This window comes from Cololabis saira, chromosome 18, assembly GCF_033807715.1.
Source record: "Cololabis saira isolate AMF1-May2022 chromosome 18, fColSai1.1, whole genome shotgun sequence".
NCBI classification, from domain to species: domain Eukaryota; kingdom Metazoa; phylum Chordata; class Actinopteri; order Beloniformes; family Belonidae; genus Cololabis; species Cololabis saira.
In genome coordinates this window covers 28,279,490-28,302,302 of record NC_084604.1, presented here as the reverse complement: position 1 = coordinate 28,302,302, position 22,813 = coordinate 28,279,490, and the positions used below count along the sequence as shown (strand labels likewise).

The 22,813-nt window shown below is 39.4% G+C and overlaps 1 protein-coding gene across 3 annotated transcripts in view; it reads right to left on the bottom strand.

Moving 5' to 3' along the window:
• The window catches only part of LOC133464624 (estrogen-related receptor gamma-like), a 39,713-nt gene that overhangs the window by 10,932 nt on the left and 5,968 nt on the right, over positions 1 to 22,813 (bottom strand). The window contains exons 1-6 of one of the 3 annotated variants that reach the window (XM_061746707.1): positions 17,173 to 17,189; positions 10,456 to 10,510; positions 9,820 to 10,071; positions 9,541 to 9,698; positions 7,534 to 7,650; positions 1,128 to 1,238 (exon numbers count right to left, since the gene is read on the bottom strand). In XM_061746707.1, coding sequence (XP_061602691.1) covers positions 1,128 to 1,238; positions 7,534 to 7,650; positions 9,541 to 9,698; positions 9,820 to 10,058 — 625 coding nt within the window. In that variant the 5' untranslated portion in view covers positions 10,059 to 10,071; positions 10,456 to 10,510; positions 17,173 to 17,189. Of the gene's footprint in view, positions 1 to 1,127; positions 1,239 to 7,533; positions 7,651 to 9,540; positions 9,699 to 9,819; positions 10,072 to 10,455; positions 10,511 to 17,172; positions 17,439 to 22,813 lie in introns of those variants that run through there. The other 2 variants (XM_061746705.1, XM_061746706.1) reach the window with 2 other exon arrangements.

The window sequence follows — 22,813 nt, the reverse complement described above, 5'->3', positions numbered from 1 at the left end:
TTTTTTTTCTTTCGTCCTGGCATTTAGCTTGTTACTCTCCCGCCTTCTTTTTTTCGCCTCCTCCGATAAAACTTTTATTTTCTTCGTTTTTTTTCGCTGCTTCGGCCATGATACCAGCTTCTGCTGAGCTCTGCGCTCCACGCCCCGCCCAGCTTTCGTCTTGACTACGAATCGGGAAGGAGGGGGAAGTGACGTATGCCGTAAAGCAGTCAAAGCCGTAAAAATGTGTAGTTTTTTAGTGTGGCAGGGTTCCTACCATGCTCCTCAAAGTTACATAGTGCCAGTGAGGGCGATACAGACCCCTCAGACCATGACAGAGGTGTCATTAAACCTGTTGGAAGTTGATGTACCATCACAATGACTCTGGAAATATTATATTAAGGTGGAAAAGTTACATAGTGCTGCTTTAAGATAATTTAATGACATCACGATCCAGTTAGCATGTTCTTTTTGGAGTCAACTCTTTCCCACTGTTCGTTTCACCCCTGTTCGCTCACATTCTATACATTTGCAAAAACGACTCAGGTGAGAAATATTACCGGAGACACAGGTCAGTAGTGTTTTTTTTGCGTGTTTCGTGACGCCTGTGTGATATACATTTAATCATCTGAAATGGTTCCTCTCCCAATGACCGTTTGCACCCTAAACATATGTAACCACACAGGTACTACAACAAGCATTCTTTTTTAGATGAGAGACACTTGGCAGGAGGATCCCCCGTTATCAACACTTCTGCATTGCACTGTACGACGATTACATGCACGCATGGGAGGCTTCAGTGCAACAGACCTAAAACGTGCTGTGAATGAAATCGTTTGTGTGCGTCACCTTTTTCAAGCCATGTGCATCAATCAGAAGTAAAGAACATTTCCAAAATTTTCTTAACACACCAATGGCACGTTAAATCAAAAAAACAACAACAAAAAACTAAGACAATCACCTGTGGAGGCAACATGGCTCTAAAAACAGTTCAATCGTCAGGTATGACCCAACCAAAGTCCTTGGACCGTTGACATGTTAATATTGCATTTGATTGATGATCAATGCCAAATCATCAGTAAGTACAAGAAAATAGGAACCTGCTTCATCAGCATGAGGAAATTAATTAGATTTATTTGATCACTTACATGTTTTCTTCTGTGGTGAGGTGCTGTGTTGTTGCAGATACGGGCTGTTCTCTGCATCTATTCTCCTTTTGTACTTTTGCCTGCCACCTCGAACCCGGTCCAGACGCACACCTGCGCAAACACGGAAACAAACACCAGGATCAGAACTGTCACACTACAATCAGACTGTGATTATACACTCAGTTAAGGGGGGGGGGGGGGGTAGGGCTGGGCGATATATTGAGATTTTAATATATATCGATATATTTTCAAACGCGATATGGTACGAGACAATATCGTTTATATCGATTAAAAAAAAATAAATTACATTTTTTTTAATGATTTTGATATAGCTTATTTTGTGACAAATTGACTTCAATGTTTTATTTGAGATTTTCACAAATGTTTTGTTATTTGCACAACTGTCAACCTCAGTGGAAAAGTCTGCCTGTTACTGTCTACATTGTATTAATTACACAGTGTATTTTAATGTAATTGTTATGCAGGAAAGGGATATTTGTTTTATTTTATTCAAGAAGCATTTTTATTCTATGTATTCAGGCAGTTTATTTTTATTTCATTTGTTTTATACATTTTGATATTGTGCAGACCTCTGTTAATAAAGGTACCTGTGTGACATTTGGCACGAGGCTTCGTATTAAAACTGACTGTTTTTTTAAGGGGTTGCCTCAGAAAAAAAAATGAAGCTAACAGAGATGCTATGCTATAATGCTTTGGGGGAAACCCCAATTATGGCACAGAAAAAATATCGATATATATCGAGATATGACTTTTGGTCCATTTCGCCCAGCCCTAGGGAGGGGGCGATTTCAGCGATTACTGATTGGATCCTCTTCAGGTACATGTATCATATGTTGAGTCAGTTTAGTAACGTCACATAAGTAGGAGTATCAGACACCGACCAAAGAAGGCCGTCATGAGAAAACAAGTCCAGGTTAAAGCCAGTCTGACATCAGGACGTTGTCCAGTCATCAGTGCACATGTATTATCAGTTCCAAGAAGACTGGATAGGATGAGGCTAATGCTGGCATGGCAGCACGCATCCTGCAACGCGACACTAAACAACTTTAGAGCAGCCAGAGACAACTGCTCATCTTAACAACCATGTCACCATGACGATGGGGATTTAAGACTGTGCGTATGTGTGCAAGGCGGACGGTTAGGTGAGAAGACACGGTTGATGTTTGTGAAGGAGCAGCGTACTGAATGACAGTCACTCTGCAAAGAGAAAGCTACAACAAGGGACTGTGAACGTGACTCAGGAAGCCTTCGGTAGAGGTGTCGGGTTACTGGACCTGCGTGGTGTAAATAGCCATAGTGGCCCTGAATAGATCTATAATGGCATCTGTAAGAGACACACCGAGGGTATCACTTCTGCTCCTGACACCTGCAAGCAGGCGTACATCCCTTTGAGTCTGCAGTCTGTCCACCCGCGGTGGTATTTACGGAGAGCGTGCATCAAAATTCAGGACATTAAATATCACAGTGGTTTCTTAATCAAGCATGTCAAATGTGCCGTGGGATTTTACCAGTTGCACATTATTGAAGATAGCTATTTTGTCTTGTTTTAATGCTATGTTATTACCATATCGGATAATGCAGGGTGATCTTATGGAATCTGCTTTATCGATTAATGTTGCATGAGCAGAAATAAAGTTGGAGACAAGACTGTGTGAGTTAAAACTGCATAATTCTAAACAAACAAACAAAATATTTACAGATCTTATAACAGATCCCAACATTTTCTGCATTTTAATTTTTTTAATGTTCTTTTCTCGTGTTTCTTTATTGGACACAAAAGCTTCGAAGTGAATTTAAAAATGTGTAAAAGCTCGTGAAATGGTCACATGCAAAAGAAGCTCAGATGTGGACTTTAAGGTGCTTTAACGTACCATCTAAGTTAGTCCAAAAAGTCCTGATCACAGGTGACTGCAGAACTGGGGAAGTAAATGTAGTTATCACACTTCCCAAAAAAAAAGAATGGGTGTAAGGATTTGTTTTTCTCTGTTTTCAGTCACCTTTTGGATTTACATATTTTTATTTGTTGGATTTTGCTTTGTCACTACAACTGTAGGCTTCATTATGTCCTGCTGCTTCTTATTTTGTGTGAAGTGAGAGGCTCAGTGAGTCACACATTAAAAAAAACAAAAGAAAAGTAAAGGGTTTCACAATATTTTTGTCAAAATAAAAAGAATTCCTGAATTGTTAAGTTGTTACCTGTTGTTAAGTTTAAAAAAAAAAAAAAAAAGTTTTGTCACCACAAAGGCACTTCTTATCCGGTGTAGAGAACTTCCTGTACCTAACCTCTCCTGACTACATCATCCTCACTTCCACAGCATTTTCAGGTCATGTGACATGATGATGATTTATAACTACTTAGAACAAGATTTCTAACCAGTTTTAAGACAATCACGTCACGCCAAGAGGCGGATGTAGTCAAACCCTTTGGAGCTTCAGGCTGGTCTATGTGTGCTTCGTTTTGATATTTTAATCAGAACCTTTATGCCTTTATAATAATATAATTGATTACATTTTCAGGTTTTCTTTTCCTTAATAACTTTGTAAAGCGCTCTGAGATGCCCGTGTGTATGAAATGTACCATATGGGTAAACTTTTGTCTTTCCATAATGTGCTTCACGTGCTGGAGTCATAAACATCAGAACTAAGTGTAACAATGGAGTAAACTCACAATCAACAGATTAAGAGCAGCTTTGCTTGACAACAAAACCAAGAGACACAGAGATTTGTTTATTCTTTAGTCTTTCATCGCTCCGTCATCTTCTGAAGGTGTCAGGACCTTTGCACGAAAAGCTTTACGGATTCCAAAAAAGCGCACGGCACCTTTAAGCTGATCTCCACCGATCTGGTTGAGCTTGTCTCGGGGAAGCGTTTCCCCGCCTCCTGGACCGCTACCTCTATGTGTTCACCAAAAACAATCTCACACGTCTCAGAAGTCGTGACAGATGAACATATGGCTGCCTGCAGCAACACCGTTGTCTCAGCAAATGACATCCAACCGGCTGATGAAAAGGATGTGGAAAGTTTGATTTTGATTTTTGATTTTGAGTTTTATTTCGGTCCATTTGGATACAACATAATACAGCATAAAAATAGTCCAATATTTTAAGTTGTTAGGAAAGTTGTTAGCGTGAAGTGTACAGAGTTCTTCTATCCAGGTTGTGATGCTGAACTTGTAACTTCAAGACAAAGACAAAGGCAGATGAACACCAAACCATAAAAAGCCAAAATCAGACTTTCTTCTTCCTCTTTTTATTTAAAATACTGCCAGATTTTGTTAACAAACATATCTTTATGGCCTCAAGCAGCGACAGCCACTGTGGAAACAGCCACTAAACAGGGCTTAATCAAATCCTGCCTGGGGTCTATATGTCTTTTAGCTGTGTATTTAATATGGCTCCGACTCTCCCCATTAAACCTCACAGCTCCCTCTGTCTCGCTTTACTGCGGCCTCTCCGGGGAAGAGGGGCATTACGAGACACGATGGAGCGCGTTACGAGGGTGCTTACGACAGGAGTTACGAGGGGCAGTTCGCATTTCATGGAGGTCCAGGAATCCCACAAGGCATCTGGAGGAATTTACGAGGGAGGAGAGAAAGCGAAGGGGGCTGGGAGGGGAGGGGTGGCTGAGAGGAAGCCAGGGATGCTGATGATGCCCCTGCCCTATTAAAATCAGCTAATTTAGAAAAAAGGGCACACACACACACATACACACACACTCAGAAATGTGATTGCTAACTGACATTTAAACCCACTCTTACACACGAACATATGTAAACATCTTATAGTTGGGTGTAAGCATCATTTTCTATGAACACACAGCTGTAGCAATAAGATGCATGAGGAGACACTGGAAGATCTTTCAGGTTTATAGCAACTAGGAACATTTCTACTGATCTTTATCATATTTCATGATCAAAATGACCTACTAACATTTGAGGAACACTGATGTAGAACAAAAACTAAGTTCCTGAAAGGTTTGATAATTCCTCAGGCTTCAAAACACAATTATCAAAAACACAAAACGTTATTTTAAGGCACAATTGGTTAGTTATACACTTTTTTATAATTAAAAACAAAGGCAGTCTTGATAGGATTTAAAAGTCAAAGTTTTGTGGCAAACATCGAAAGGGTAATGTACTTTTAAACGAAGAAAAAAAACATCCCAGGATTATATGTTTATAGAATACATTTTATGAATTTACAATAGATTATTCAATATTTAGGTTCAAACACTCAGAAAGATTTCTAGAAGTCCTCAATATTTGGCAGATAAATGTTATTCTTTGGCAAAAAAAAAAGTCATATTGAACATGTGTGCATAATCAGGATTTTTTCTAGAAGCAAGGTTTCTCTTTAGTTTCATTTTTCATCTCGGAACTAAGTCAACAGACTTCATCAGAAGTGTTTGCATCTGAAGGCCTGAGATCATAGTTTAACATGTAAAGTTAGTGTTTCATCCTAGTAACTAGGGCTGTGCGACTAATCGATTTTAAATCTAATCAGATTTATTAATCAAGACGATGTTAAAAAAAGGAAAATCGGAAAATCCATTTTCCTTTTTTGCAGCTGGCTGCATTACAGACAGAGCTCGTCTAGTCTAGTCTTTGTTTGGTCAAGAAAATTGTAAATGTTGTCACTTTACTAAATTCAAGGAGGATTTACAGTATCTTTCAATTGCACTTCATTCCCAATAGGGAAATTTGTTTGCTATTTTTCTTTAAAAATAAAGATAAAATATTTGAAACAATTTATTCCATTGTCTTTTGTAGTTTTACCAAAAAAATCGAAATCGAAATCAAAAATTGGGTTTTCAGAGAAAAAATCTGGATTTTATTTTTGTCCAAAATCGCCCAGCCCTACTAGTAACCAATAAATTATAGGATATCCATGCTATGAAAAGAGACAATCCAAACCATGATGTTTTCCTAAACCTCACCAAAAATCCTAAGGTTAAACAGATATCCCACTAAAGCTGACATTTTTGTCGAGTCCCAGACCCTCAAAGATGGGTCTCCTGACTGCTAAATCCTGTAACTCACTCCTCCATCTCCATATATGGGCCCTGCTGGCCGTTAAAATTCCAAACATGGTGAAATGCAGCTGTAGATCAGTACAGTGAAGAAAAGCATCGGGATGTGTGGTGTAAAAGAGACTTAAATTGGTATTAGGTGCTTTGAAAGGTGTAGAAATATTAACATTACAGAAGATTTTGTGTGAACAGGAAGAACAGGGTCATCCAGTAAAACAGTATCGACTCCTGTCTCAAAACCCTATCCAGAGTGCTGTTTTCATACATTACATTATAATCCCTGTAAATCTGGCCTCCTCAAACAAAGAAAGTATGGATAGTGAAGTGACATCAATCGAATGACAGTACAGGACTGGAATAGTCTGTACACTCTTACTTTGCCTTTTACGTCTCTGTTAACTCTTTCACGACTGAAATGGTGGTTAATCCCGATTGGGGGGAAGGGGGTAAATGCTTAACCTTTATATTCACTATCACACATGTTTTATCTGCTCTGCCCTCTTCATTATCTTCTGTTGGCTGTACACAGCAGGCAGTGAGAAGCCGGTACAGTAGGAGCTCACTAATGTTTTCCTTTCTGAGTCACTTCTAAATCTGGACAACAATATGTCACCAGGCAGCTGGCACGCAGTCAGACTGAAGGGGGCCGCTGCCACGGACCGTCTGCGACATGTGACACGGTGCCATTTCAAATATTTGATTTTCAGAGTAAAGTTTTAAAAATGATCAACTCGTCGCCAAAGTAGTTGGTGTGCCACACATTTATTTTGCCGTCATTCAAGCTGCTCGTGAATGAGTTCGGCGAGCTGTGAAGCAGACGCTGGCGTGAGCTGGTTTTTGAAGCCGACGTTCCCCCGCCTGTAAAGAATCATTCACAAAAGTCTCTTCAGTTTTACTTCAGCCGACAGCTCCCTCTCTATTATCTCACTCGCTGCTGCAGTGTTGCTAAAACACCTCTGCAAACTGGCAGACGCCCAGAAACTATTTTGGAGGAACGCTGGCGAAACAAAGACAGACACAGATGAATAGTCAGTAGGCCCGCGATGCTTTGTTCGGCCGTGTGTTTACTACACTTGCACAGACCCATCACACCGCCGCAAAAGGGGCTTTGAAGTTCAACTGTCAGAAGATCTGGTTTTAAACCGGAGCTCACAGAACCACGGCCCGAGCCGTCACGGGTTCAATCAGACGAGATATTAAGGGAATCGCGGTTGGCGACTGCTGCAACAGACATTAACAGCAACAGTCACTTAAAGATTGGGGTTTTAATTTCCGCCACGTTTGATGATCGGATTGATTGATCCCAGGGGAGAAAACTCAAACAAAGTCTGAAAGTGATTTTCAGTGTGTCACTGACCTTCTCTCAACATTCCCACGGCCAGACATTTCACAAATCGACAGGCCTGGCAAGACTTCCTCCTTCTCTTGGTGATTTCGCAGTCATTGGACGCTGGGCAGCTGTATTCAATGTTACCTGGGGGCAAAAGAGATGATGAGAAAAGAAGAAGAAGAAAAAAAAAGTAATTTTTAATAGCTTGAGGGACAAAACTCCTCATGCTCAGATGCACCGGTTCCCTTTTCATATGGGAAAAGGTCACAATTAACAGAAATCTGAGAGATCTTAAAAAAAGTAATTGGAGGATCATCAAAAATAAGAAATTTAAACCGTTATTGGTCATGGTTAGCAGTAGTATTGTAGGGTCTTTCATTAGCTCGCCTCTGCCTCGTAAACTCCACACCTCAGTCTCTTATGAGTTTTCAGATTCAAAGTGAAATTGAAGTTTATTACAAGATCAATCATTTAGGATGCACCACTTTGTTTTCCACATATAACTGGCTCAAGTTGAATGTTAAGCCTGGTGGTGTTGAGCCAGGAGCAGACGCTCTCAGCTGTAACCTTTGGTCGGAAACAGGAATGAGCCAGACATCAGATCTCCCCGTCCGATTGGAAAGCCGCTCAAGCCTGCCATTTGAACTCATTTACAGCTGCCTACTTCTAGAGGCCTTAACAAGAAGCGGTCCACCAGGTCCTCGACCCGGGCCAAGAGCCAGCAGGGAGCAAGACAATCCCTTTAAAACACCCACGTTGTATGCAACCGGCTTTCAGCTGTAAGGGCACATGCAATCCGAAGGAAGCGCTGCAGCTATTTCCCTGGTCAAAGCCTAAACTCAGGCGTGTTGACTGTATACACGATGAGCTGTAAGCCCAGCCTTATATCAGCTGTTTGCAAACAGATCTTTATTTAAAGTCTTTCTGCAGTTTGGAAGGCTGGAGGCAGAAACTATATACCAACTGATCAAGGCTTGTTTGTACCAAAACAAACGCTTGAGGTAAAACTCCATCTGCACCATGCTGCCTGTAAAACAGGTTTTATATGATGCAGGAAGGCATCATCAGTCACGCACAATAAACCATAAAACTGAGCATCATCCCGTGCGTTAGGAATGGGCGATATTTTACCGTTCACGATATACCGTCAAAAAAATTCCCTGCGGTAAGAATTTGTCATCTCGCGATAAAAACGATAAATTCCCGTTGATGACGTTTTTGTGTTAAGCCGGATTTATGGAAGGAAGGAAGGAAGGAAGGAAGGAAGGAAGGAAGGAAGGAAGGAAGGAAGGAAGGAAGGAAGGAAGGAAGGAAGGAAGGAAGGAAGGAAGGAAGGAAGGAAGGAAGGAAGGAAGGAAGGAAGGAAGATATGAGAAAGAAAGAAAGAAAGAAAGAAAGAAAGAAAGAAAGAAAGAAAGATATGAGAAAGAAAGAAAGATATGAGCCAGAAAGAAAGAAAGAAAGAAAAATATGAGAAAGAAAGAAAGAAAAATATGAGAAAGAAAGAAAGATATGAGCAAGCAAGAAAGAAAGAAAGAAAGAAATGAGCAAGAAAGAAATGAGCAAGAAAGAAATGAGCAAGAAAGAAAGAAAGAAAGAAAGAAAGAAAGAAAGAAAGAAAGAAAGAAAGAAATGAGCCAGAAAGAAAGAAAGAAAAATATGAGAAAGAAAGAAAGAAAAATATGAGAAAGAAAGAAAGATATGAGCAAGAAAGAAAGAAAGAAAGAAAGAAAGAAAGAAAGAAAGAAAGAAAGAAAGAAAGAAAGAAAGAAAGAAAGAAAGAAAGAAAGAAAGAAAGAAAGAAAGAAAGAAAGAAGATAAATTCCCATTGATGACGTTTTTGTGTAACAAACATGGTGGATCTGAGAGCGAGATAGATCTGTAGTTAAAAAGATGGAGTTGAATTGGTATTTTTTTTATCGTCATTTTTATCGTTATCGGGATAAATGCCAGAAATGATCGTGATACATTTTTTAGTCCATACCGCCCATCCCTACTGTGCGTGAATGTATTTTTTGTTTGCGTCTCTCTCACCCTGGATGGTCCTCTTAAAGAAGGCCTTGCAGGCCTCGCAAGAGGCCACGCCGTAGTGGTAACCCGAAGCCACGTCCCCGCACACCAGACACAGCCGTTTGGCCACCGAGCCCAGCATGAACTCGCACTTCACCTGGCCTTCATCCTCCCCGTACCGCCTGAGCAGAAATGGGAGAAAAATTGAGGACAAATTGACAGCTTTGGTGCCATTTAACATAAGATTTTTTTTTTAAAGGAGTAAACTAACAAATAAAGTCACAGTGTGTGTTATATTTCAACCTGTTGGTTCCTCCGCTGTTGGCCAGCCCTGCTGCGTGACCTTGCAGGCCTAGTGAGTCCAGCCCATTGCTTTGAATGAGGCCCTTTGTGAGGGCGCCGTAGCTGGAGTTTGTGTCGGAGGAAGAACTTCCTGGACTGGGCTGGGCCGGGCTGGCGTCGCCCTGGGAGCTGGGGGTGGGACTGGAGGGCTCACGCTTTATTGAGGTGGGACAGGTGGGGTCCAGGCCCCGCACCGACATCCTGCCCAGAAGCCTGGAGAGAAAAGAGTAGAAGTGTAATGTTCACTGCAAGTTCACTGTAATACATAGTAATGACAAAAACATCAGTGTCACTTTTATAAATACACAGATTTAAGATGCCATAATCATTAGTTTATGTATTCATTTCAATTCCCAAAGCGAGAGAATACGTGTACAGTAACTCCAAACCACAAACAGAAAGACAAAAGACTAATGACACCACCATCTTCACGTCCTTCCACTGGTGCGTCAAACTGTCCCTCCCAGCGCTGTATGAACCGGCCGTTTGAAAGCTCACACATATGCAAACCTGCTGTGCATTACACTAGTTTGTTTTTAAAGAAGGCGATTGCCAAAGCAAATGTAAGCAAATAGCCAAACTCGCAATCACTATCACCTTTAGGTTGTTGTTTTATTCCAGCCTTTTCTCTCCTCCCCGCTGGTTTCAGTTACTTAGGTGGAGTCGAGTTAAAAAGAGCATCACAGAGAGATCAGTAAGTTAACTCTTCATAATAATAATAAGAAGAAGAAAGTTACATGTGCTGGATCCAAATGTGTACAAATAACAAGGTGAACACAGCACATTTTTCTTCCCTACAACAGTTAAAAGATTGTTACAACTGTTAGTTTGTTTTTGTTTTTGTGGGATATGTAAGAAAATGTGGTAGATTTCAAATCAAAGCTATTTATTTTTTGGTGAATGTTGTATGGAGTATGGAGTCACATGTATGCCAGAAAGATCAATACATCTATGAAAGATGTTTTGGTCAGTTTCTTCAACTTTGGACTTAAGGTTTTTGAATTAAAAGCTACTGATTTGAAACCAGTTTCCCTCTAACAGCTATTCATACACCATGAGATAATAACTTTTTCCTTTATTGAACATTAAAATCAAGACTTGTTTCAAAAGAATTAGGACTGGAGGGTTTACCAAAAAGGGTTGCATCACCTCCTTGTGATCCCGAGGAGAGGATCGGCTGGACTTTAGAAATTTTCTGTTCTCCATTGCAAAAAAAAACAAATAAATAAAACATGTGTCATTAAACTTTTAATGGTGCCTTCACAAATATGCAAGCTACCCACGCGATGTGGAGGCATGAACCACAGGTTCTGTCACATGTGCTGGATCCAAATCTTTTTTTTTCCAGCGTTGCGTTAAGAACACAGTATCTGTAATTTCTGGGAAGAATTTTACATTTTTATTTGTCCTCAGAGGTTAGAGATAAAAACCAGCTCCAAATGTCATGAACAAAACTCAAACCTCAAACCCTAACCCCATTTATGATGCAGAGAACTGAAAATATACACTTTTTGGAAGTTGACCCAATAAAGCAGTTGTGTTTTCCTGCCATAAAGAATCAGATCGATAAGCAGAATCAATAATGGCAAGTAGCTTCAATAAAATCTGATGGACTTCCATCCCTATTTGTCAGAGAATAAGACCATTTTTCACCCGAGTCCATCTTAAAAATCAGTGAAATTTCTGAAGTTTATGCGTTTACTTTAAAATGCCCCGACTGTCTCGGCCATTCATTGCCTCTGGTCTACAGCCATCTGTCAGGATTTTCTGAATCTTTTAGTGTTATGCATAACAGATGATAAAATCCCCAATAAAAACACTATTATTAGATCATTATCTGTTTGCCAACAGTCTTTCTCTCCACCTTTGCCCCTGAAAGACTCATTTCCTAGAAAGTACATTTTCCTCATCATGTTACTGATATATAACAAGTGAAACTCGGTTGTGAGATATTCATATAGCTGTTGTCGTGTTTTAAGCATCACACAAAGTTCTTCGTATTTAAAAAAATATTTAATTCTGTTTTTATGAAGATTGCACATCCCAACTTTTTTTGATCAAGTATTGTATTCATTTCTTTTTTTCCCCCCATTTTGCATTTCCATATTTATTCCTTTTGTGGTCTTGTCAGATTGTTTAAGAGATTCTTAAGCCTCCATAATGGAGAAATAATCAAAATTTACATGAAAAAAAGCCAATAACTGGTTTCAAGAACAAAATACTTAGTTCTTTTTATTGATATAAGGCTAAGATTTCCATTATGTCTATAATAAGTGCTATAAATAACAAAACAAATGCATGCCTGCATGTTAAAGTTTGCATCATAGCTCTATTATTAGATGAAGAAGTGACCACAGCAGACTCTCTGTCACCGTGCTGAGGAGGGAGGAAAAAAAAAAAAAACTGAAGAAAAAAAAACCCATCCTAAACCAGCTGAAGTGGACAGTAGGCTCTTTGGCATGTGATCTGCAATCACACACACACCAGCACATGCTAAAGTCACACAAAAGCTCACACACTGGCGTCAGACTTCCATGTGCAGATGTAAAAATAAGCTCAGACAGTCTCCCGCTTCGGTACGTACAGCACTCTTCAGGATCCTGTGATCAGGAACATGCTAAAGCTCCCTCCATTTACTCACCAGATGCACTAAAAAAGAAGCATGTGTCTTCATAAACACCCTCACACATACTTGCACAGAACTGTGTGTCGCCAGGCCAGCTTTAAAAAAAAAAAAAACACACACACACAGCTGAACAAGTCTCTGCTCTGCTCTTGGCCCCGTGTGGTGGAGGTCTGAGCCGGTCTGTTTCCTGCCATGTAAATCAGCCTGCCCATCATAAGTTATTTGTTAGGCAAAAACACTGGCTGCTTTTAACCACCCACTAAGTAAACCATGGCCATGCGCTATTGACCCCTCAACGAAGCCACAGAGACAGGTAGAGGTGGACGGTGAGAAACAATCACGTGAAAATACCAACAAACCCAACATCTCAAGAGGGAAAAATCAAGGAGTTGCTTTCTTAAATGGGGCTGGATTAGGAATGGGCGATATTTTACCGTTCACGATATACCGTGAAAAAAATTCCCCACGGTAAGAATGTATCATCTCGTGGTAAAAACGATAAATTCCCGTTGATGACGTTTTTGTGTAAAGCTGATTTATGGTTCTGCGTTAAATCCACGCACAATGTACGGGAAGGAAGGAAGGAAGGAAGGAAGGAAGGAAGGAAGGAAGGAAGGAAGGAAGGAAGGAAGGAAGGAAGGAATGGAGGGAGGGAGGAAGGAAGGAAGGAAGGAAGGAAGGAAGGAAGGAAGGAAGGAAGGAAGGAAGGAAGGAAGGAAGGAAGGAAGGAAGGAAGGAAGGAAGGAAGGAAGGAAGGAAGGAAGGAAGGAAGGAAGGAAGGAAGGAAGGAAGGAAGGAAAGAAAGAAAGAAAGAAAGAAAGAAAGAAAGAAAGAAAGAAAGAAAGAAAGAAAGAAAGAAAGAAAGAAAGAAAGAAAGAAAGAAAGAAAGAAAGAAAGAAAGAAAGAAGAGGAAGGAAAGAAAGAAAGAAGAGGAAGGAAGGAAGGAAGGAAGGAAGGAAGGAAGGAAGGAAGGAAGGAAGGAAGGAAGGAAGGAAGGAAGGAAGGAAAGAAAGAAGAGGAAGGAAGGAAGGAAAGAAGAGGAAGGAAGGAAAGAAGGAAGGAAGGAAGGAAGGAAGGAAGGAAGGAAGGAAGGAAGGAAGGAAGGAAGGAAGGAAGGAAGGAAGGAAGGAAAGAAGAGGAAGGAAGGAAAGAAGGGGAAGGAAGGAAAGAAGGAAGGAAGGAAGGAAGGAAGGAAGGAAGGAAGGAAGGAAGGAAGGAAGGAAGGAAGGAAGGAAGGAAGGAAGGAAGGAAGGAAGGAAGGAAGGAAGGAAGGAAGGAAGGAAGGAAGGAAGGAAGGAAGGAAGGAAGGAGGATAAATTCCCGTTGATGACGTTTTTGTGTAACAAACATGGCGGATCTGAGAGCGAGATAGATTTATAGTTAAAAAGATGGAGTTGAATTGGTGTTTTTTTTAAATCATCATTTTATCGTTATCAGGATAAATGCCAGAAATGATCGTGATACATTTTTTTGTCCATACCGCCCATCTCTAGGCTGGATATTAAAAAGAAAAAGATGGACTAAAAACGTTAAATTTCTTAGTTCTCTGCCCTCAGAGGTCTGATGGTTTTCCCAGACTGCTCTGCAGTCTCCGTGAAAGTTGCCTATTGTCAGTCATTTATACTTGCTTTAATAGACAAACCTTTATCTCTTTCTAAGAATATAATGTCAGAAATGTCTCGACCTAACCAGTGTCCTGGATCCAGTTAACAGACTGTTTCTGCGTCCTCTCCAATCCACTCTTGAGACTATAAAAACAGCTCCCGGTTCCTTTTTAAAGTGACTCACTGGCAGCCTGGTTGTGCTATCACAGGTGTCCACATTACCGTGTCAAGTCTCTGACAGGTATAGAGGGAGATGTACTTTTCACTTTCCCATTGCGATGCTCCACAGGGAGGAGGTAGCCGGGGAGCGGCTGGATGTTGGGCGTTTTCATAATGAAATGGCATTAGAGCGTAGTTATCAGATGGAAAGTGATATTCACTCTGGCAGATGACCAATCTGCGAGATCACATAAAGCACATCCAAAGACAGCCTGTGCAGCTCCGCCAGCCGAGCAGAGTTCAGATAAATCAGTGGGTATTTAAAGTTATCATACCTTTTGTGTCCTAGTATCCAAAACAACTTGAATTGCACCTTGGCAACAAAGCATAAAATGCAGTGTGAAACAGCAGGAGGATAAAAGGAGAAGAATAAGAAGTGAGACAGAGGATATCACAGGAGAAGCAGACAAATAGTGGGAATGTGAGGAAAAGTTGGGAGGGACAAAAGGAAAGGAGCAGCCCTTTTGCTCATTAACCTGGGGGGGGTGGCATTGAAAGAAAAGAGAGGAGACAACACTCTCTTTCCAACGATCAGAGTCATAATGCAGACAATGACCCTGTAGATGTGAAAGACGGGGTGAGAAAAGTCAGAAAAAAGTGATAAATGATCAAGAAAGTAAATCTAAATGCAAATATGGCGCAAAAAGCTTTTGTTCCACAAGCACAAACTATACGAAAGGATGATGTACAGTATGTCAGCAGGGCCCAGTTGTGTTTCCTTTGGACCAATGAGCCAGTGATGAGCAGGGATCGGTGACACCCGCAGCCAGCCATAAGAGCCTTAGACAGGCTTTGGATGAATCTGACAGATGAGGTGCTTGAGGCTGTAGCACGAACCCACGGGTTCTGGAGTCATGGATAGCGTGCCACACATGGGGGATCATCTGCAGCCGTCACTGCCCTCTCTCCACATCCTTATCTCCTCCTCTTGTCACAAGCAATCAACCAACCTGTGCATCCACGCTGTCTGTCTCCTAATTGTCTTTATCTTTCACTTGCGAGGAAGGTTAATTTCAACCCTGAAAGGCTCGATGAGATGCGTTCTCAGACTGATTATGCCGCAGCTGATAAAAGCACAATGGTGATGATAATCAACATGAACATTTTTTTTTTTGATGTAAATAAAGCATAGATATGCAATCATGAAACAAAGTGACAATCAAACAGCTGTTCGGCTCTGTGAGTTTCACAGAGCTTCACATTTGCTTTGTTTTCACCTTCATTGGATTAACCAGGCTCTTCTCCCACATCAAGACTAGTTAGTCATGGACTAACTAGACTATCAGCAAACAAAAACACTGCAAACCAACCTGCATGCTCTGTTAAATGAATCCACACTTTCTCAAAGTGAGAAAAGAGAAGATTCGCTGTTTTTTTTCCACTAAGCACCACTGTAATAATTTCATATTTTAAACCATCGTGGTGGCTTTGGGAGGATTTTGACATTTTATGGAGCTTGTGTTCACTCTTTAAATTAAACATATTTCATTAATTGGTAATAACCGAAGTGGAAAACTTATTGCACACCGGATTTGCAGAAAGGTGCGTCGGAGGAGGGAAGCTGCAGCCAAATTTAGGCATCAATAAATATATTGATGCCTTGAAAAAGGTCTATGACCAAAACATTGGCCTAATAAACAAGTGTATGGTGAGAAGAAGGTGTGCGGGAGTTTTCTTTTTAAATTAATTGGTAATAAAAAAAATAATTGTTTAAGAATAAGAAAAGATGGCAAAAATTACAGAATGGATCAACAGTTCTGAATGTTTTTATGGATTTACAATCTTCTGTCACTGAAAAAGAGAATCCAAGAAGAAATTCTAGAAAATGTATTTTTCTTAAAAGTCTGTGATGGAAGGGATGCTTCAGTACAGCTGTGCAACATGTGAGTTTTTTCCCCAACCATTTCTTGTGTGTTATCAATAAAACCGACTGTACAGTAAGTATAATAACCAGTACTCGAGTTGAGGGGGGATGAGGGGGGATGAGGGGGGATGGCATCCCCCCTGAAATAAAAACGGTCAAAATCATCCCCCCTGTAAAACTGCCATCCCCCCTTTCCATCCCTTATGTCATTTCATCAATGTGTGTGGTTTTACTGCTATTTCAACATTTAGAGTCATCACCAGAAAAATAACACCAGAAAAATAACTTATTTGACAATTTTCCCCTGTTTCAAGTAAATTTTCACTTGAAATAAGTATAAAAATCTGCCAGTGGAACAAGATTTATCTTCTCATTACAAGCAAAAAAATCTTGTTCCACTGGCAGATTTTTCTACTTATTTTAAGTGAAAATCTACTTGAAACAGGTGAAAATTGTTGTTTTTTCCAGTGATGAGTCTTGTTTTAAGTGTAATGAGATTTTTTTTACTAAAATGAGACATTTTAACTAGAAATAGGACAAATATTCTTGTTAAGATTTTGAGTTTTTGCAATGATCATTTTACTTATCCTGTGAAGGACAGCGTCATATTGATAAGTTCAGAAAACTGTTTTTTATTGTTGTGTTTTGATGTATTTGATGTAAACCCAGTGGATATTTAAAGCTTACAGAAGGCTGCATTTAACTGCTGCTATGTCATTCCTGCAGTATTTCTTCAGGTGTTTTGGTCAGTGCAATGTAATATATTATATTATTTGTAATCAGCACAAATTATCTGTCCCCATATGATAAAATCCACCATCCCCCCTGATTTTCTTTTACAACTCGAGTACTGATAATAACACAAAAAGCACAGTAATACCATGCAGAAAGGATTTAAACATGAGTTTCCCCCAATATCACTTCACCTGCACAACACTAGTTGTAGCTCCAGTTTGAGTGAACAAATTCCAGGTAAATACGCTGTAAAAGAGGGCACTTACTCCGTGTCAGAGGTGTAGCTAAAGCACTCCGGGAGGTAGAGGTCGACTAAATCCATGTGCGCTCAGACAGCCACCATAGCCCGAGGAGGAGAAAAAGCTCCGTTTGTCTTCCTCAACAGCTTTTATGAAGCTCACCTCTCACTGCGCTGTCACTTTCTCTCCTTGCCCTCCCTCCTAACTTTATGCCTGCTGCAGAGCGCTGCCCTCCTCCCACTGACGCCCCCGCTCTTCCTGTCACTCCAGCCGCCGCGGCACCTCCGCCGCCTTTGAAGTCGGGGCTGTTGTGACGCGCAGCTGTGCCAGCGCGCAGTCACGCAATTTGAATGGCCTTCCGTCCCCGACCGCTGATTGGCTGATCCCTGACCCAATCAGAGCCGGAGCCGCTCGGGGACAGGTGGACACGCACGCCGGTAGTAGAGGATTGGGGTATTTAGCAGGTTTCAGAGTTTTACAAATCAGAAATAACCAGAGGTGTCAAAAGTATTCACATTCATTACTCAGGTAGAAGTATAGATACTAGAGTTTAAAAATACTCTTGTAGAAGTGGAAGTATCAACTCAAGTTTTTTACTCAAGTAAAAGTATAAAAGTACTGGTTTCAAAACTACTTAAAGTATAAAAGTAAAAGTAATGTAAGGGGGGGAAAAAAGCCATTAAGGACAAAAGCCATTGAAAATGAATGCAAATATATTAAAGAACCATATATGTGTACTATTGAGCATTAACATGTGTTTCAGAGAGCAGAAGATGACTAGTTGCCTATAAGTATTGTAATGGTGCAAAAAGTCAAACTTCAGAGGCATGTTATCATTTATCCTAACCTTTATTGGAATGTACATCCAAGTTTAGTTGCAGGAATCTGAGGGAACGGATGTAAGAACAAAACTGGACAAGAACATCTGAAACAACCACAACCAAATTCACTCTATCCGGATGGAACAATTTAACTGGATAGTTTTTTTTTAAAGGCCGAAATGAAATAGAGTAACAAGGCTGTTTTTAAAATGTAAGGAGTAAAAAGTAAAGATAATTGCGTGAAAATGTAAGGAGTAAAAGTAAAAAGTCATCTGAAAAATAATTACTCCAGTGAAGTATAGATAACCCAAATTTCTACTTAAGTAAGGTAACGAAGTATTTGTACTTCGTTACTTGACACCTCTGGAAATAATTGGTTTAAATAACACTTTTACATCTCTTTTATAATTTTTTGGGGGCAGCTTTGCAGCTCAAGACAATCTATCAATTAGTTTGGTATTTGCCAATAAGGACTTTAAATACAGATTAAGTCATTTATCAATCTATATGCATGTATCTATATGTATGTATGTATGTATGTATGTATGTATGTATGTATGTATGTACTATATGTCCATGTCCAGTATCTTCTGGTATTGTTGTCCTTACCATTGCTGGTATGTATTATAAATATATGTTAACGGTTAACTGTCACCCGTGGTGACAATATACATTGTTCCTGGATTTGCAAGCATTGTGGTTGTGAAATGCATCTGCATTTCACAACCACAATGTGTGTAAATTTAGGTGAGGTGAACTGTAGAATCATTTTTTATTATAATTTGATATAGGTTTTTGTTCATTGTTTTGGTTTAAATGTTGAGACAGGAGGAAGCCTTAAAACAATCTGTCAAGTTGTTGATGAGAAACAGGGGTGGGATTAAATACGTTTTGTTCTTCCCACTCCCTTTTGAGTGGTAATGAATTAATTTGTATTTTGAACCTGCACATCTACTGTTAAAGGTAATTGTTTAATTTTCTGTTGCACGCAAGTCACTTATGTTATGTTGTATTGCTCAAAATAAATATGAACTGAACTGACTGAACTGAATCAATTCCTGGCAAATGGTAAAAGGTTCTCTCTTCTCTGACCTGAAAATTGATTGTTTCATATAACTTAACTTAATTTCCTAATCACCATGGGCTCAGAAACATTGCAAAAAAAGCACCTTTAGATGCATTTTACCAATTCATTGAGGCCCTGGTCAGTTAAAATGAATACATTTTTTAAAAAAGGGCAGAAAAGACAATCATTTGCAGCGGCATTACTCAGAACCTCTTAAAAGCCCTGGGCCAAATAATCTCTAAATCCTGAGCTGAAGACTGCTCTCACACTACTGACTCTGTAAAATGAATACCATTTCTAAAATAACAACACGTCTCCACGTGGACTATATGAACAAACATATGGACATCCACGGACAAACAAATTAACACAAATTCTACTTAAGCCTTAACTGACTTACCTGCTAGTGCAGCGCTTTTATCTGAGATAATCAGCCTTGGCCGTGAGCCTAATGTGATGCTTTCTGCCTTTCACTCAAAAGCCCACGTGCGAATGAAATGGGTAGTGGACTAAGTAGGGTCCAGCATTTAAAAAGGTTAATGGGTGCAGCGCGATGTGATTGATAGAAACAGCTCAAGAGGATTGAGCAGCATCAAGAAATTTAATTTAACACCATCTCTGTATGCGAGTGTGAGTATATTACCAACATCATGTAGTAGGAGTACCATTGGAGCATCTGTACTGTGCTGAGTCAGTGTCCCACCATAAATAAATGAAAATGAAATGATGCTGTTAATCAATGACAGTAATCAAATTCCGATTAAGCAAATTGGCCGATCAAAGAATATTACAAATGCACCAGAAAGACTGAAGCCAGCAGCTCAGATCAATCTAATGCAACTAGCCATAACCTAATCCACAAGAAAAAGACAAACACAACAAAACTAATGTATAAACACACACAGTTTGGACATGTAGTCCTTAGCCTTGTATGGCATTTCAATCATAAATGTTCACCAAAAACTTTAAATCAATGGTAAAATCTCAGTGTCCGGATGAAAGTATACCACTGAATGTCAGTTTAACAAAATATGGCTCAGTTTCTCTCTGATCTCTATGAATACAGAAGCAGCAAATCTTCCATGAGTACAAAACCCAGGTGTGAAACACACATTTCAGTATTTTACATTAAGTCCTTCAGTACTTACTCGTTCTAAAACTTAGATCTTATGCAAAAAAAAAAGAAAAGAAAAAAGATACAACAGTAGTTTCCTGGTGCGATTTGGTTCCCAGATACATATCGCATCAATGATGGCAAGTCATCCTGGCCAGATGAAGCAAAACAGGCTAAAACCATGATGTTGCCATCACATCTTACAGTTGGAAAAGGGATCTTAGATTGCAACACAACACTGATCTTTCCTGAAACATCCTTTTCATTTGAAGTGAAAAAAAACTGCACTTTTACTGCATCTTTCCACCAATCATTTCTACAGCATCTTTGTGGATTGTCTGATTGTCAGTTTAGATGAGCAACAGTGTTCTTGGAGAGCTTCAGCTTTCTTCTTGCAGTCCTGTTATAAACACACCATTGACGTTCAGTGTGCTGATAGTACACTGATAGGGACCTTGTTATTATCCAAAGAGAAGGTGCATGTTTTTTCATTTAAACCTCAAAGACCACATGCTATTGGAATGATCTTTGTAGGGCAACCGCTCCTGCGGTGGTTAAAACTGATCTTGAATTTCCTCTGCTTGTTTCCAGCCAGTCAGCTATAATGGATTGATGAAGTCCAAGATGTCGGTGTGTGTGTGTGTGTGTGTATATATATATATATATATATATATATATATATATATATATATATATATATATATATATATATATATATATATATATATATATATATATATATATATATATATATATATATATATATATATATATATATATCCCTTTCCAGCCTAAAAGCACCAACAACTCTTTATCTGAGCTTCTCCGACATCTAATTTTGGCAATAATATACTTCCCAAGAAGATCCAGCTTAGATAGACCCCCCCCCCCCTTACACCTTACGATCACTCCACCGATTAAAAACACCAACTCTGACTTTAATCTGCACAAGAACTAATCTCGGCAGACTTGATTTTTGATGTGCACAGGTAACATCCTGAGATGTTATTCCCTTTGTATCATTTTACACATCAACGTAGACAATTCTGGAGGATGCACAAACTTTCAAATACTACTATTAACCATCAGCACGCTCTTTTCCTATTAGCAATGCCTCAACTTTTCTTCTCAGATTATCATGATCTGGTGCTCTAATGCCAACCCCCGTTGAACCAGTCTCCACAGCAATGAAAGCACCTGTGCTAATCTGCTGCGGAGATAAAGGCCAGACAGCAGACTGCATGGAGTGGCCTTTATCTCATTATGCACCACATGAAAACTCCCAGCCGAGTGAGACAGTCACCTTATTGCAGCAGCCACATGCATATACGTACTAACAGAAACAGAAGAATATGCAAACTGAAGGATAGAAGTGTAGAATGATAAAAGATCAAGAGGATGATTTCTAATGATAGGCAATTTTATGTCAGGCATAAAACACAAAAAGAGAGACACCAGAGTGTGTGATCATAAATCTTTGGCAATTTTAATTATCGCATAAAAAGTTATCTCCACAGAGAAGTAATCTTCTATAAAACATTTAGTTTTGATGTTAAAATTAATTGGCTCTTATCTTGTGGCTGCTTCCATCAATGGATTATTTGCTCAAACACTGCTGTTTTTCAGACAAGTCAGTGTTTTGTTAAATGGACCACTTAAAAAAAAAGAAAACTAACCTGAACGATTTAATTTTACCTTCTTTATGACTCTATCCCACCCATGATGTGTTTTTTTGCACATGCAGCTCAGATGACACAACCAAATGGACTGACTGATAATAGTCGTGAAACCCTGCTCATGTCTCCAAAGTCGTCAACAAACAGAATTAAGTTACACATTATGGCTGCAAATAATCTTTTCATAATAATTTTTTTTTTCATATATATATATTTAAATGTAATTTTCTTTACTTTTCCTCTCAAGTGCACATTTGGTTTGGCATCTTAAGAATACATTTTCAGCATCCTGAAAATAATGAAGAGTTTCCGATCGTCATCAACCTTTTTAGTAAACAGTAGTAATGATTATGAACTCAGCTAATACAAATAACTCCAAAGATGAGCATAAGTAAAACACAGAGTGGACAGAACTGCTTTCACATCTGGAAACTCTTAGTTGTCATGAATATCGTTAATACAAAATAAATAAATAAAGTCAGTACTTTTTTATATAGGCCTGGCAGCTTATACTGTAGCGGTATATAGATGTACAGTAAATACTATTTCAATCAATATGTAACAAAAATCTAAGAAAAAAAACAACAAAAAACTACAAGAACATCACACTAATTTTTAAATTGCTGGCATCTGCATTCTTAGAGCCAAGCAGATGTACCAGTGCACCTATTATATCAACTAATGATGACCCATCAATACTAATACGTAAGTATTTGCTGCCTGAAATGAACCTGAATAAAACATTTTGGATTAAAATATCCTGAAGATAATTTTTTTTATATATATATATATACTCAGATGTACCAACAACAACAGGCCAGAAGGCCAGAAGCTTATAAACTAGTTTTCTCATCATTGTATGAAGCTTTTTTAGTTGGTTTTTTTACATATATATGAGGGGGGTAGGAGGGGTGGCATGTCCTGCAAGTCTGAAATGAAAGAAACACAGGAAAACACACAACGGCCACACAACGCTGAAGAAGATAGTTGA